At 35.9% G+C, this 13,932-nt stretch overlaps 1 protein-coding gene and 1 non-coding gene across 2 annotated transcripts; one reads left to right on the top strand and one right to left on the bottom strand.

Moving 5' to 3' along the window:
* Positions 1 to 8,724: 8,724 nt before the first annotated feature.
* Positions 8,725 to 8,831, bottom strand: LOC112513919. The gene has a single exon (XR_003069379.1). It is a non-coding gene; the product is annotated as a small nucleolar RNA R71 (small nucleolar RNA).
* Positions 8,832 to 9,608: 777 nt separating this feature from the next.
* LOC112512908 lies at positions 9,609 to 10,652 on the top strand. Its single transcript, XM_025119036.1, has one exon. It carries the CDS (start codon positions 9,609 to 9,611, stop codon positions 10,650 to 10,652), a length of 1,044 nt encoding a protein of 347 aa, XP_024974804.1.
* Positions 10,653 to 13,932: the final 3,280 nt, after the last annotated feature.

Here is a 13,932-nt window from a genome sequence, read left to right as displayed (position 1 = left end):
TTATTTTTGAAGTGCTTTTGGAGAATCTGTTTTAGATTACGTAACAGTTCTCATGGTAAAAATATGGGCGTTACAAGTGGTATCAGAGCAGTAGTTCAAGGGAAATGGGTTATGATCTATAGCCTAAGCTCGAATTGTTAGTTGTAAGAATGATGTCTCGGGTTTAGATATGAATCAATAGCAATATCACAAAGATCAATATTTGCATAACATATGTTAGATGCAACATTACACAATGTAAGTACAGTATGGCATTGCGCTACAATGCAGTAAGTTTAAGTGTAGTTAGAATTGATCTAATTTCTTTCTTTTAAAGATGATTAGTATTAAAAACGCAAGTAAGGTACTCAGAAGTAAGAATGTTGAGAGTATGTAAGAACAATAGTATGGGATTAGGCCCGAAGGTTAGACATATAAGTGTTCAAATTTAGAAACATCAAGGAAAATCTGACTTTAATAGCACCCGTAGTTCTAGTCAGAACTTGAGTTGTTTCATATATCTATTTGTAGTTGACATCTGTTAGCTTTCAGATATGCATGTTAAATTGGGTATGTATGTGAAGGGTCATGTACCGAATATCGGTGGCTTAAGCAATGCATTGTAAAGACGCATAAATGGTACATGTACCGCGAGGGTTCCTCTATACACATGAATATTCAGTTTAGTTAAGTAACTTGCACATTCTATTATCAATGTACATGGACGGCACAGATAGATAGATGACTCTCTACACTACACCAAGAGAGTTAAGATCTCGAAAGTATATAGGCTTGTATATTGTTTAAATACAAATTTCTCAAAGTTTTTAGACAACAGATTTATTATTTCAGATCAACTTAAATGTTACATATTTTGAAGTAACATTTGTCCATATAACTTTAATTTAAAATCATGGGCTTTTAGTAACGCCATATGGGTTGAGAAACAGGACAATAACGTTATGGACCTAGTGAGCATATTGTGTGGACCATACTTAAAGAAGTCGTTATAGTTGTTAGTGGTAGTCGGCTCACTTGTTTGATAAATAAGTCTAAGCATGTATAACAACAAAAGTTGATCCCACAACCGTTGAAGAAGAGAATATATAAGAAGAAAACTTAGTGAGTTGTAGAGCAAAGTTTTCAGTTTTCTTGGTCACATAGTTGACAAGAAGGACATCTAAGTAAAAGCCAACAAGCTTAGAGGTCATGTCAGATTTAAAGCAACCAAGATTAGTAACTAGGATAGAAATTTATTTGGGTTACTAAACTATTGTCGAGGATTCATTAAGAGTTCCATAAGTTGCATATTTTAATGTCAACATTCACCTAAACAACACAGCAAGTTGGATTGGGGTTAGAAGGAATAAGTATTTCAGTTATTGGAATCAAAGGTAAAGTTATGTAAAAATTTGATGGTTGTCAAAAGTATTAGAAAACTTTGTGGTTTTCAGTGATAACTTGAAGTTCGAATTAGACTTAGTATTGATGCAACGAGGCAAGTTTGTCACTTACAAGTTAAGTCAACTATATGAACATGAGAATGTTAATCCTGATTAAGAGTTAGTAGCATGGTAATTGGCTAATTGCACCTAAGTTTCATAAATATTACCACCATGACTCAAAGTTTATTTTGTACACATATCACAATAGTTACAAACCCATGTTTAATTAGAAATGGAAACTTTGGCTAGAGATCTTGTTTAGCTTTATTAAATAATTATGATGGTGATATTCATTATCGTCCAAGCAAAGAAAGATAAGAATTGATCAAATTACGAGTTGTAAGGATAGACATCAGATTGAGTTCGAAAGATAAAACTCAAACAATATGGTAATAAACTCTTTGATCAGAGAATGCTAAGAAATAAATAATGATTTTACCACCTTCAGTTGCTATTAGTAAATTCAGATGAAATCTTGTAACTTTTGAAGCAAAATATGGACTCTAGCATGGTAGGTCTGAAAAGTAATGTAATAAGGATTATGTAAATCCTTATGCCTAGAACACACTAATAGGGATAAGATATATAAAATATTTTTTAGAGTGTAAAAAAAAGGGACGTTAAGATGTCAATTAAGTGATAATAAGTCAGGGAAAGCTCCGAGATTCGGTAAGAACTAGTATATGCCTAATGGCCTATGTACGAAGTCAAATTAGTAAAACAAACATTGGTTTGAGATCCTTCTAGTGAGGTAAGTGATGCAACATGTTTTTCCTACCATATAGAGAGATGGCAAGGCAAGGTAGAGCATGTACTATAAGTTAGGATGCAATACCTCAATAATATTTAGTATGAATGTTATTTAAGGATTAACGTCTTTAGCAACTATTAGTGTATCCATCAAGTATGCATCAAAGTATCAATAAGAACATTAATATTGTGTATCATGTTCGATAAAGTATCATGAGTAGTGCTTACTTATCGTCCATCATGTTTGATGAATACTTCCAACAATGTTCAGTTATGGAATGATACATTTAGTAATTTCATTTTCAACCATGAAAGTTATGTTTGCATAACTTATGCATTAGATGCATGAAAGTGCAATAGTCACATATGTTACTAGTATAAGTTAAATAACAACATGAGTATAATAGAAATGCATAGTACATGTAAAGTTATGCTAATGGGAGAGTTCAGATCAGGGACAAATGGATGTTAAAGACATCACTTTGGGAGGGAATGATCGTATTATGGTAAGTAAAGTAAATAGGGTCCAAAGTATTTTGGACAAAAGAGTTAGTGTAAGAACTCATAGAAGTAATCAACCTAGTTGGCCAACATAGTTACAAAGTGAGCAATCGATATTTTTATGTCGAAATCGAGGAAGTTTTAGCTGATAAGTCACCTGTCATAAGTTTTGGCAAAGTGTCGTAGTCATCAACAAACTCAGTTATGTAGAAGATATTGTTGAAGTATTGGTCAGGAAACGAAAAGATTGAAGGACAAGACTACATCTTTGGCAGTCAAAGCCAATAGGGAAAGTCAGGTCAAGAGAGGGTCTTTTTCCGATTAGTACTAGTAATGATATTAAATGAATTGAAACTTCTATGGTTCAAACGTCATGCTAGTTGAAAAATAGATAAGAACTAAGAACTCCCATCAACTTAGCCAATACAATTCCGAGGACGAAATTTCTTAAAGGAGGGAAGATTTGAGACACCCCAAAATGAGGTAAATAAATAAATCTGAAAGCAAAAAGAATAAAGAAAATAAAATAAAATGAGTTTTATTTTATTGGATAAAAAAATATAAACATATTTGAAAATCGGATTAAAAATGAAGGGAAATGTCATATTAGGGGTGAAATGTGTAAAGTTGTCAAAAGTAATAAATCTAGGAGACTGAATGCGTTTTTATGATAGTTAAGAGGTTGGGTCAGATGTTAACAGGTCCAAACCAAAAGGACCTGTTTTGTAAATATATCAGATCTGCAATTTTTCAGAAACTTGAAAATGACAACTCCTTTGAAGCTTCCTATTAGTCTGAATTTTCAACTATTAAGACAAAAAAAAAAAAAAAATACAAATATACGTAGACAACACATTTCTCTACACTTTTGTTTCAAGAAAACAGAAGTTTCGTCGGGTTTCGAAAGAGAAATTGGAGGTTGAAGTTCGAGTTCGAAAAACTCTGTTTATTGACGATTGGAGATAAAATACTCGACCAAATTTCGAGTTCTTTATATGGTTAGCTTCGTTTTTAGGTCCCCTATGAAACCTTAGTAGTCTTATATCTTATATTTTAGTTTTGAATGTTCGATTTCGAGTTTTTCTATGATTTTTGAGTGGTTTTTGGAGCAGAAATTTAAGTGCTAAAATGAGACTCAATACTTGATGGTTTTCGTTGATTTTTGCCTATGGTTGAGGAAAATCATTTTCTAGAGATTTTACAAAAAGAGTTATCGAAAACGATGAAGAAACGAGACCAAACGGTCTGTTTTTCCGGTTGCCAGCGTGACCACATTTGCCTCTGTTGGTCGCTGGTTGATGGCCTTTGTTGGTCGCTGGCTGCTGGCCTCTGTTGGGCAACTTTGTTGGGCTTTCTCTTTTATTTTATTAATGTTGGGTCAAAGCTACTTGCTGGACTATATTTTAGGCCACTTATTGTTTTAACAAAAGAAGTTCATATCTTTTTTTGGGGGCTCAATTTAAGTACTTAAGTTATAGGATTTTGTTAATTTATCCAATTTAATAAATTTCAGATTTAGTTAATTAGTTTATATTAACGAATTAATTAATTTCTAAATTAGTTAATATATTAAATTGAATTAGTATTTAATTAATATATTAATTTATTTTTTGAATATTAATATTAGTTAATTATTTATTTTCTAAGGAGGATACTTATATAAATCAGTAAACTGTTTTGATGATTTAAGCGCTGTAATTTGAGTAAAGTAATTATTGAGACGTTTTAATTTAGAGATATGAGATTATTAGATATTAAAATATTTTTTTGGGATGCCATCGAGTTTTAGTCTTGATGTTTGACTAAAGTTAGTCGGGGTTGACCGAATTGACCAATGGTTGACTTTTGACACATTTGACCCATGTGGATTTTAATGATGGGTCGAATAGAGTTGTTTGAGGCATATTAAAATGCTAGGATACGAAGTTTGACTTTAAGTTGGGTCAGAATGGCAAAAGTTGATTTTTGTTGACTTTTTGAGAAATTAAGACGTTAATGAGATATTACGGTATGAACTGTGTAGACAAGAGTTATCGGTAGTCAATCTATACGCAATCAGATGAGTCTTCATGAGACTTACAATGGGATGCATAACTATGTATAAATTTATTTTCGAGCATTATATGGTTTATATGGAAATGTGTTATGCATGATGTTTCAGTTTACATACATGATATATTTTACATGTATGTTATTTTATGTTCAGTTGTCTGCTATGTATTTATTTTGTTTTCAAATAACTATAGCATGTTATTTCATATGAAAGTTCTATGATCAGTTTTAACGGGTGGGCATTTGACCAGTAAGTCACTTGACAGGTGGCACGACCCCGTAATGAGTGTCTAGACAGGTGCAGGTCGGACAACTCAGGGAATGCCAGTGACTAAATGACTCATACTCGACAGACAATTTATGAGATCTCTTTTCTTTTAGTGTTGCATGTTTTTCATAAAATGCATATTATATGGTACAAAGTTTACAAGTTGATATATATGATATGAAATGATCTCTATTCACGCAAACCATGAACTCACTGAGCTTTATAAGCTAACTATAGTATGCATTTCAGAGACAGAAGGTTTCAGGCTGGACAAAGAAAAAGAAGGGCATACATAGAGGCTTGTCTAGTCCATTTAAGTTCAATATTTAGGTGCAATCATCTATGATAGATAGATTTGTAAAGCAACCCGGTATGAGACGGGCTAACATTAAGTGTTATATATATATATATATATATATATATATATATATTTTAAGTCTTTCATTGTAAACGGCTTAAAATTTTAATTTAGCCATTATTTTTGGAGTGCTTTTGGAGAATCTGTTTTAGATTACTTAACATTTCTCATGGTAAAAATATGGGCGTTACAATATTCATCTCCCATATCTTGAGTACTTGTTCATCGTCTTTCTTGTGAATGTAGATCTGTGTGTGCTTATGGATTTCTTTGCCTAATATCACCTGTACTAAATGAATAAGGAAACATTCCTTCATGTTTTTCCGTTAGATACATTAACAACAATATCGTCAATTTTTAAGATTTGACTTGCTGTTCTTGAAGGCATAAGATAAATGATGACCCTTCTCTCTAGTTTTGAAATCCAATGGTGTTTGATTTGGTCATTCAACTTGATACCCCATTGGATCAAGCTCTGAAGTTGAATTCCTACTCAACTCGCAGTTTGATGAAAGATTCTCTGTCAAAAGACTAGTTGCACTAGTTTTTGTCAAGAAATTAACACATTTATCTATCTCTTAGTGGGATGAATTAGCTGCTTCTGGCGTTGAGTGGCAATTCTAGAATTCAAATCTGGCGTTGAGTGGCAATTCTAGAATTCAAAGTATGTGTTGAGTTTTCTATAGATTCAAGTTGCATTCTGTGCAATCGATGGTGCTGCATTCACATTGAATCTAATTTGGTTTAAAGGTTGAAATTAATAATAAAGAGCAACATTCAGGGGGGAGCTTGAATATTCCATCCATACCAAGCACACTAAAGATTTCTTTAAGAGGATCCAAACTTTAGGGGGAGATTGTTAGGATCAAAATTGGTTATAATTATTTTGAAAGTTTTATTAAAGCAATCTGGGCTAAGAATGGAAGATTCAGAGTTTTGTTATGCTAAAATGACCAAGTTTAGAAGAGCACACAAAGGCTATCAGGATGACTAAGAGGCTCTCTGGACTACTAGATCTCGGGTACTCGGACATAGAGCTCGTGCACTCGGATACAAAGCAAGTGCTCTCGGGCTTAGAGCACGAGTACTCGGATACAGAGGACAAGAAGACCGTGACATGCGACTGTGCCTAAACACCAAGTTCTAGGATACAGAGTGATAACTCTCATTTGGTGAAAGTTATTTGTTGTTCAATACCCCTATTTTATTGTATCTTTGGTACCCATTTTKCTCCTATCTTGTATTTTTGATCCAAAATATGTTAAGAGGTGATGAAAGGTCAAGAATTTAATTATTTTCTAAAAAAATTCCATTACTGTTGGTAAAATGTCCACTTTCTGCTCGCATTCATACTATGGCGGATTTGCATCTAGTTGGGTTTGAACAAAATTCATATATTCATTCTCTTGAATATTAATGAGATTTAATTCTAAGTTCAGATCAAAACATTGAGTTGCTTGGAAGAATGGGCCTGGTTATGTGATAAAAAGACAATAAAGTACTCCTACCTTTATTTTGATTGAAAAGCCTTCTTTTCATAATTTCTTGGAGTACTTTTACCTTTTGCAACCTTTCAAAGAAAAAGTGATAAGGCCAGAGAGTGAGTAGACTTGTGGTGATGGGTGGTCCTTACCCTTTGGACAATGCAGATTTTTATCCATTGGACAAAGAGTTTGTCCGGTCCTCACCTTTTCCTATATTTTGAAGACTTTCTCTCAGTTGTAAGGCATCCACTCCAYCARCAATTTAGCYAAGCAACCTTGGAGCATTCTCTCAAGCTTTACAGCAGTAGAGCAAGTTTAATTTCTGCTTGTAATTTAATTTTCGTAGTTAGTCTTTAATTCTCGCCACTGTGTATTGTATKCCCTCTGTGGGCAACAGTTTAAGTATTATTTTCAGTTCAAGTATTTCTTATGCATTTTTCTTCTTCTGTTTCCGTTATGTTTTCTAATTTCATTATGAGCTAAGCACCCCTTTGGGTGTGGGTGTGAGTCAAGCTTAAGAATTTAAGGGCACACTTGGGTGTTGCCATTTTTATTGATTCTTAAGCTTGATCATTTAAGTCGAGACGTAAACTCAACGCAGATAAGACGATCACTTTGAAGTGTTAATATTAGATCCTTGATCCARAGATGGGCGGATCTGAAATACGGCTTAGATGATGCACAAAGATTTGAGAGAGGCTTTGATAATCACGCAGAGATGTGGGTTTTGCATGTTTTTAGCTTTTGTTCAGATATTAGTCGAGTTTATGCTACAATACGTTGTGAGTATAAATCTTCAGGCTAGTGGAACCAGATATCTTTTTATCTAGTAGCTAATTCGGCAAGTTTAAGAAAAATAAAACTGGACGCTTTGTGGGCACTTTGTAGGCACAGTATATAATAATTCACTTTCGAGAGATAGGAGTTCTTATAGAGGCCCCATGAGTTTATGACCAAATTGTTCCTGCAATATTCTTAAGCAAAGCTTACACCCATACCCGTCTTTTAATATTAAAGGTTTATTTCGTATTTTAACGCTTTGCACCAATCAAAACTCAAATATTTTCTCAACTCGAAGCATTGTTCAAGAAGTTCATGAAAGTCTCTGATTCTCAGTAAGTCCGGTCCCTGTGGAAATGATCTCGGTACTATACCACTCTATTACTTGAAGCGATCATAGTGTCAGCGTGCACTTGCACCACCAATTTGGGGACTTTTGCCCACTGTGTGCACACTTACGATTTAGCCACACCAAGTTTTTGGCGTCGCTGCCGGGGACTGGCGCGATTTTTATCCTAAGATATTGATTTTCATTAGAGCCTTGGTCAGTTGTTTCATTCGCTGTTCCTGTGTTGTATGCCACGGCTACAACACGGTGATCTTTTACCTCTTGATTTTGAGTTAGAAAGAACCATTAGGAGACGAAGAAGAGGTAGAAACAATCGGCGAAATCCCAACCGTACCATGGGGGATAATCCACCTCCTCGGGAAGCCACGATCAATATTGCCAATGACAAAAATAGAGGCATACGGAACTACGCAACTTCCGAATTTGGTCAATTGGCCTCGGGAATTGGTAGACCCGAAATGACAGCTACATCTTTTGAACCCAAGCCGGTTATGTTTCAAATAATTGCTGCTATGGGTCAGTTTGGGGGATTATCTTCAGAAGATCCACACTCTCATTTGAAATATTTTATAGAAATGACGGATCATTTTAAAATTCCCGGAGTTACTCAAGAGGCCTTACTCTTGACGCTTTTCCATTATACATTGAAAGATAGAGTTAGAGCATGGCTAAATTCCCAACCACCAAACTCGATTCTTACTTGGAATGATTTGGCGGAAAAATTTCTAAAAAAATACTTTCCTCCGACAATGATTGTAAATATTAGAAATGAAATTATGGAGTTTCGCCAAGAAGAAGATGAAGCGGTATCGGATGCATGGGAGAGATTCAAGGACCTTCTTAGGAAGTGTCCTCACCACGGAATCCCTCATTGTATTCAATTGGAAACCTTTTATAATGGGCTTTCTAGTGCCGCTAAGATTATTCTTGAYGCAACGGCYGGTGGTGCTTTCACAGCTAAAACCTACAACGAGGGGTATGACATTTTGGAACGAATTTCTAATAATAATACTGAATGGTCTAACCCTCGTGCTGTCATTTCTAAATCTGCCTCAGGCATTCATGAGCTTGATGCCATTTCTTCTTTGAATGCCCAAATTGTAGCTCTAACTAATTTGGTTAAAAATAATTTAAACTTGAATGGAGAAAAGAATCAAGTCCAATTCATAATGTCTAATTCTTCCATGACTGAATCTTGTGTTTTCTGTGGTGAAAATCATTCTTATGTGTTTTTCCCCGGAAAACCCATTTCGGTAAATTATGTTGGAAACCATACAAGAAATAGCCCATTTTCTCCAACGTACAATTCAAATTGGAGAAATCATCCGAATTTTTCATGGGCCGGAAATCAAGGACTTCAACCCCCGGGGCAACTCAAGTCCAAAGCCAACCTTCGAATCCCCCGGGATTTCATCAAGGTGGTCATCACATGCAAGGTAATCACCACATGTACCAAAGCGGACAATCTTCACAATCACATGCACCTAGGCAATAAAATGCATCGGAGGGTAATGGTTCACTTGAATCTTTACTTAAAGGTTTTATAAACCAAACCAATGCCACCTTGAGGAGTTTTGAGACCCAGCTTGGCCAATTTGCCACGGATATCAAGAATAGACCTCAAGGAACTTTGCCTAGTGACATGGAAATACCTAAGGAACATGTCAAGGCCGTGACGTTAAGAAGTGATAAGAACTTGGGAGACTCTAATGCCGAAAAGGAAACACCCATGGAGCTGATTTGTCAAGAAAATATTTCACATTCTTTTGACACATCGAAATTTCCAGTTCTGTTTCCTACAGCTGAAGAAACTCAAATTCCAGTTCCTGTTCCAGAAACAACAACTTTGCCCAGTTCCAACACCACCCAGTCTCCAACTGATACTGCTCACAGTGGGCAGAAACTGTCCACAACCCAGCAGAAAAAGACCGGTCCAATTGATTTAGATCTAAGAGATTTACCTTTTTCAGGTAGGATGAAAGCCAAAAATGTGGATGTTCAGTTTAAAAAGTTCTTGGACATCTTTAAACAACTCCACATTAACATACCTTTGGTAGAAGCTCTCGAGCAAATGTCTAGCTATGTTAAATTTTTGAAAGACATCCTCAATAAAAAGAGAAGACTTAGTGAATTTGAGACCGTGTCTTTAACAAAGGAATGTAGTGCCCTTATTACTTGCAAAATTCCCCCAAAATTAAAAGACCCTGGAAGTTTCACCATCCCGTGCTCTATTGGAGGGAAAGAAGTAGGTCATGCCTTGTGTGACCTTGGGGCAAGTATAAATCTCATGTCTTTGTCCATTTTTAATCAGTTGGGAATTGGGGAAGTTCGACCTACTACCGTGACTTTGCAATTAGCGGATAGGTCCTTGGCATATCCGAAAGGTAAAATTGAAGACATCTTGGTTAAAATGGACAAATTCATATTTCCAACCGACTTTCTAGTGTTAGATTATGAAGCCGATAGGAATGTTCCAATCATCTTAGGGAGACCCTTTCTTGCTACGGGTAGGACATTGATTGACGTACAAAAKGGTGAGTTGACCATGAGAGTGAATGACCAGCAGGTGACTTTCAATGTGTTTAAGACTCTTAAGTTCAATGGGGAGATTGAGGACTGTTCGTCTATTTACTCAGTAGGTGAAGATTTAGATCTAAGTTTGATCGACACTGTGGACACGGCATAAGACATTTGTGGAGAAGACTTACTTGAGGACATAGCTGCCTTTGAACAGTTAGATTTTAAAGATATACCAACCCAAACCCCGTCCATTATAGAAGCACCYGATTTGGAGTTAAAACCACTACCTTCACATCTTAAGTATGCATATCTTATGGAAGGAGAAAAATTTCCCGTGATTATTTCTTCCAACTTAAGTGATGAATAAGAGGAAAGGTTGATAGATTTGCTGAAGGACCATAAGAAAACTTTCGGTTGGACCATAGCTGATATTAGGGGAATAAGCCCGTCCCTTTGCCAACATAAGATTATATTGGAAGAAAATAGTGTTGGGAAGGTACAACCTCAAAGAAGGCTAAATCCAATCATGAAAGAAGTGGTTAAGAAGGAAATCTTGAAGTGGTTAACGCGGGTATTATTTACCCCATTGCTAGTAGCGGTTGGGTAAGTCCGGTTCAATGCGTGCCTAAAAGGTGGTACTACGGTAATCACCAACGACAAGAACAAACTTATCCCAACTAGAACCGTTACCGGGTGGAGGATTTGTATGGACTATAGGCAATTGAACTTAGCTACTAAGAAATACCACTTCCCTTTGCCTTTCATAGACCAAATGCTAGATCGGTTGGCCAAAAAAGAGTTTTATTGTTTTTTGGATGGGTACTCGAGATACAATCAAATCCATATTTCACCCGAAGATCAAGAGAAAACTACTTTCACTTATCCCTTTGGAACTTTTGCTTTCCGACGTATGCCATTCGACTTATGTAATGCTCCGACCACTTTCCAACGATGTATGATGTCTATTTTTTCGGATATGATTGAGGACATTATGAAAGTTTTTATGGATGATTTTTTGGTTATTGGCACTAATTTCGAAAATTGTCTTGAAAATTTGAAGAAAAGTTTGGAGAGATGTGAAACCCATGACTTGATTTTAAATTGGGAAAAATGCCATTTTATGGTACAAGAGGGAATTGTTTAGGGTCACATGATTTCAAAGAAAGGTTTGGAAGTTGACAAAGCTAAAATTGAGGTGATAATGCAATTGCCCGAACCTACTTCGGTCAAAGGCATTCTTAGCTTTTTGGGACATGCGGGTTTTTACCGACGGTTTATTAAGGATTTTTCTAAAGTTGYAAAACCCCTATGTAACTTGTTGCATGTTGACCAAGCTTTTGAGTTCACCTCCGATTGTAAAAAGGCTTTTGAAACAATCAAGAATGCTCTTGTCTCGGCACCCATTCTTATCACTCCCGATTGGTCCCTTCCTTTCGAGGTAATGTGTGACGCAAGTGATTGGGTCGTGGGTGCCGTTTTGGGGCAAAGGCAGAATAAAATGTTTCACCCCATATACTACACAAGTAAGACTCTTATTGAATCCCAATTAAATTATACCACCACGGAAAAAGAATTACTTGCGGTAGTATTTGCTTTTGATCGTTTCTGTTCATACTTGATTGGCACCAAAGTCACTGTTCATACAAATTATTCTGCAATAAAGTATTTATTTAACAAAGTTGATGCAAAACCATGACATATTAGATCGATTCTTTTATTGCAAGAATTTGATCTTCAGATTATTGACCGAAAGGGATGTGACAATCAAGTGGCCGATCACCTTTCTAGAATTGAAGGAAATGTGTCAAGTGGGGGGAGTCATGAGATTAAAGAAGTTTTCCCGGATGAATTTGTTTTGGCCATGCAACACATTTTTCAGAAACAAAATCCTTGGTATGCAGATATTGCCAACTATCTTGCATGTGGTCTTAAACCATATCATTTTCAGGGAAACCGGTTTAAAAAATTTCTTCACGATTGCAAGCATTATTTGTGGGACGATCCATCCCTTTTTAAATTGGGATCAAATCAAATTTTGAGAAAATGTGTCCCGGATGATGAAATCCAGGCTTTGTTAAAAGAATGTCACGCATCACCGTACGGAGGCCACTTTGGTGGACAACGTACGGCCGCTAAAATTTTACAAAGTGGCTTTGTTTGGCCTACCATGTTTAAAGATGCTTTTGAATTTGTGAAGAGTTGTGACTAATGCCAACGCAAGGGGAATTTGTCCCAAAGAAATGAGATGCCCTTGAACAATATTTTGGAAGTCGAACTTTTCGATGTTTAGGGTATTGACTTTATGGGACCATTTCCCATGTCTTTTCACAATCAGTACATTTTGGTTGCGGTAGACTATGTCTCCAAATGGATAGAAGCAAAGGCTTGCCCAAGAAATGATGCCAAAACGGTAGTGGAATTTTTGCATAAAAACATTTTTGTTCGTTTTGGAACACCCCGAGCATTGATAAGCGATGAAGGGACTCATTTCATAAACAAAGTGTTAAGTACCACTCTTGAGAAGTACAACATCCGACATAAAATAGCCACGGCTTACCACCCACAAACCAATGGTCTTGCGGAACTTTCGAATCGTGAGATAAAAAATATTTTAGAAAAAGTGGTTAAGTCAAATCGTAAAGATTGGTCGCTTAAATTGGATGATGCACTTTGGGCTTACCGTACCGCTTTCAAGACTCTATTGGGCATGTCTCCGTACCAACTTGTTTTTGGAAAATCTTGTCACCTTCCGTTGGAGTTAGAGTATAAGGCATTTTGGGCTATTAAGGAATTAAATTTAAATGCAACTCTAGCGGGAGAGAAAAGAAAGCTCCAACTCAATGAGTTGGAAGAGTGGAGGTACCAAGCCTATGAGAATACAAAAATTTGTAAAGAGAAAACGAAAATGTGGCATGATCGTAGGATCAATCAAAGATTTTTGAAAAAGGTCAAAAAGTGCTTCTTTTTAATTCTAGGTTAAGGCTTTTCCCTGGAAAACTCAAATCTAGATGGTCAGGACCTTTTATTATTGTTGAAGTGAGAAAGTTTGGAACTATCGATCTTTTGAACCCATAAGACAATACGGTTTTTAAAGTGAATGGGCATCGAGTCAAGCATTTCTTCCCAGAAGGAATGCAAGATCCACGCCAAAAATCTCTCTGATTAATTGTCAAACCTTCTGTTGTAAATAGTGTAAATATTTTTAGTTATTGTACTTTTTGTTTATTTCATGCAAGTATGCTCACAGTAGGCATCTCATGCTCACATTCTGAATTGGGTTTTAGTTAATATTTTTTTTTGAATATTGGCGGGTTTTTGTGGAATCTTCCAAGGAAATGAAAAAGGGAAATTAAGAAAATAAATGAGTTCATTTTTGAAAAAAAGTGATGATGATTTTTCTGAAAATGGAGGCTTGTGTAAGGTGATTTGACTAGTACCATGACATC

Source organism: Cynara cardunculus (assembly GCF_001531365.2).
Source record: "Cynara cardunculus var. scolymus isolate 2C chromosome LG 5, CcrdV1, whole genome shotgun sequence".
Classification (NCBI taxonomy): domain Eukaryota; kingdom Viridiplantae; phylum Streptophyta; class Magnoliopsida; order Asterales; family Asteraceae; genus Cynara; species Cynara cardunculus.
This window is presented reverse-complemented; position numbering and strand designations above follow the sequence as displayed.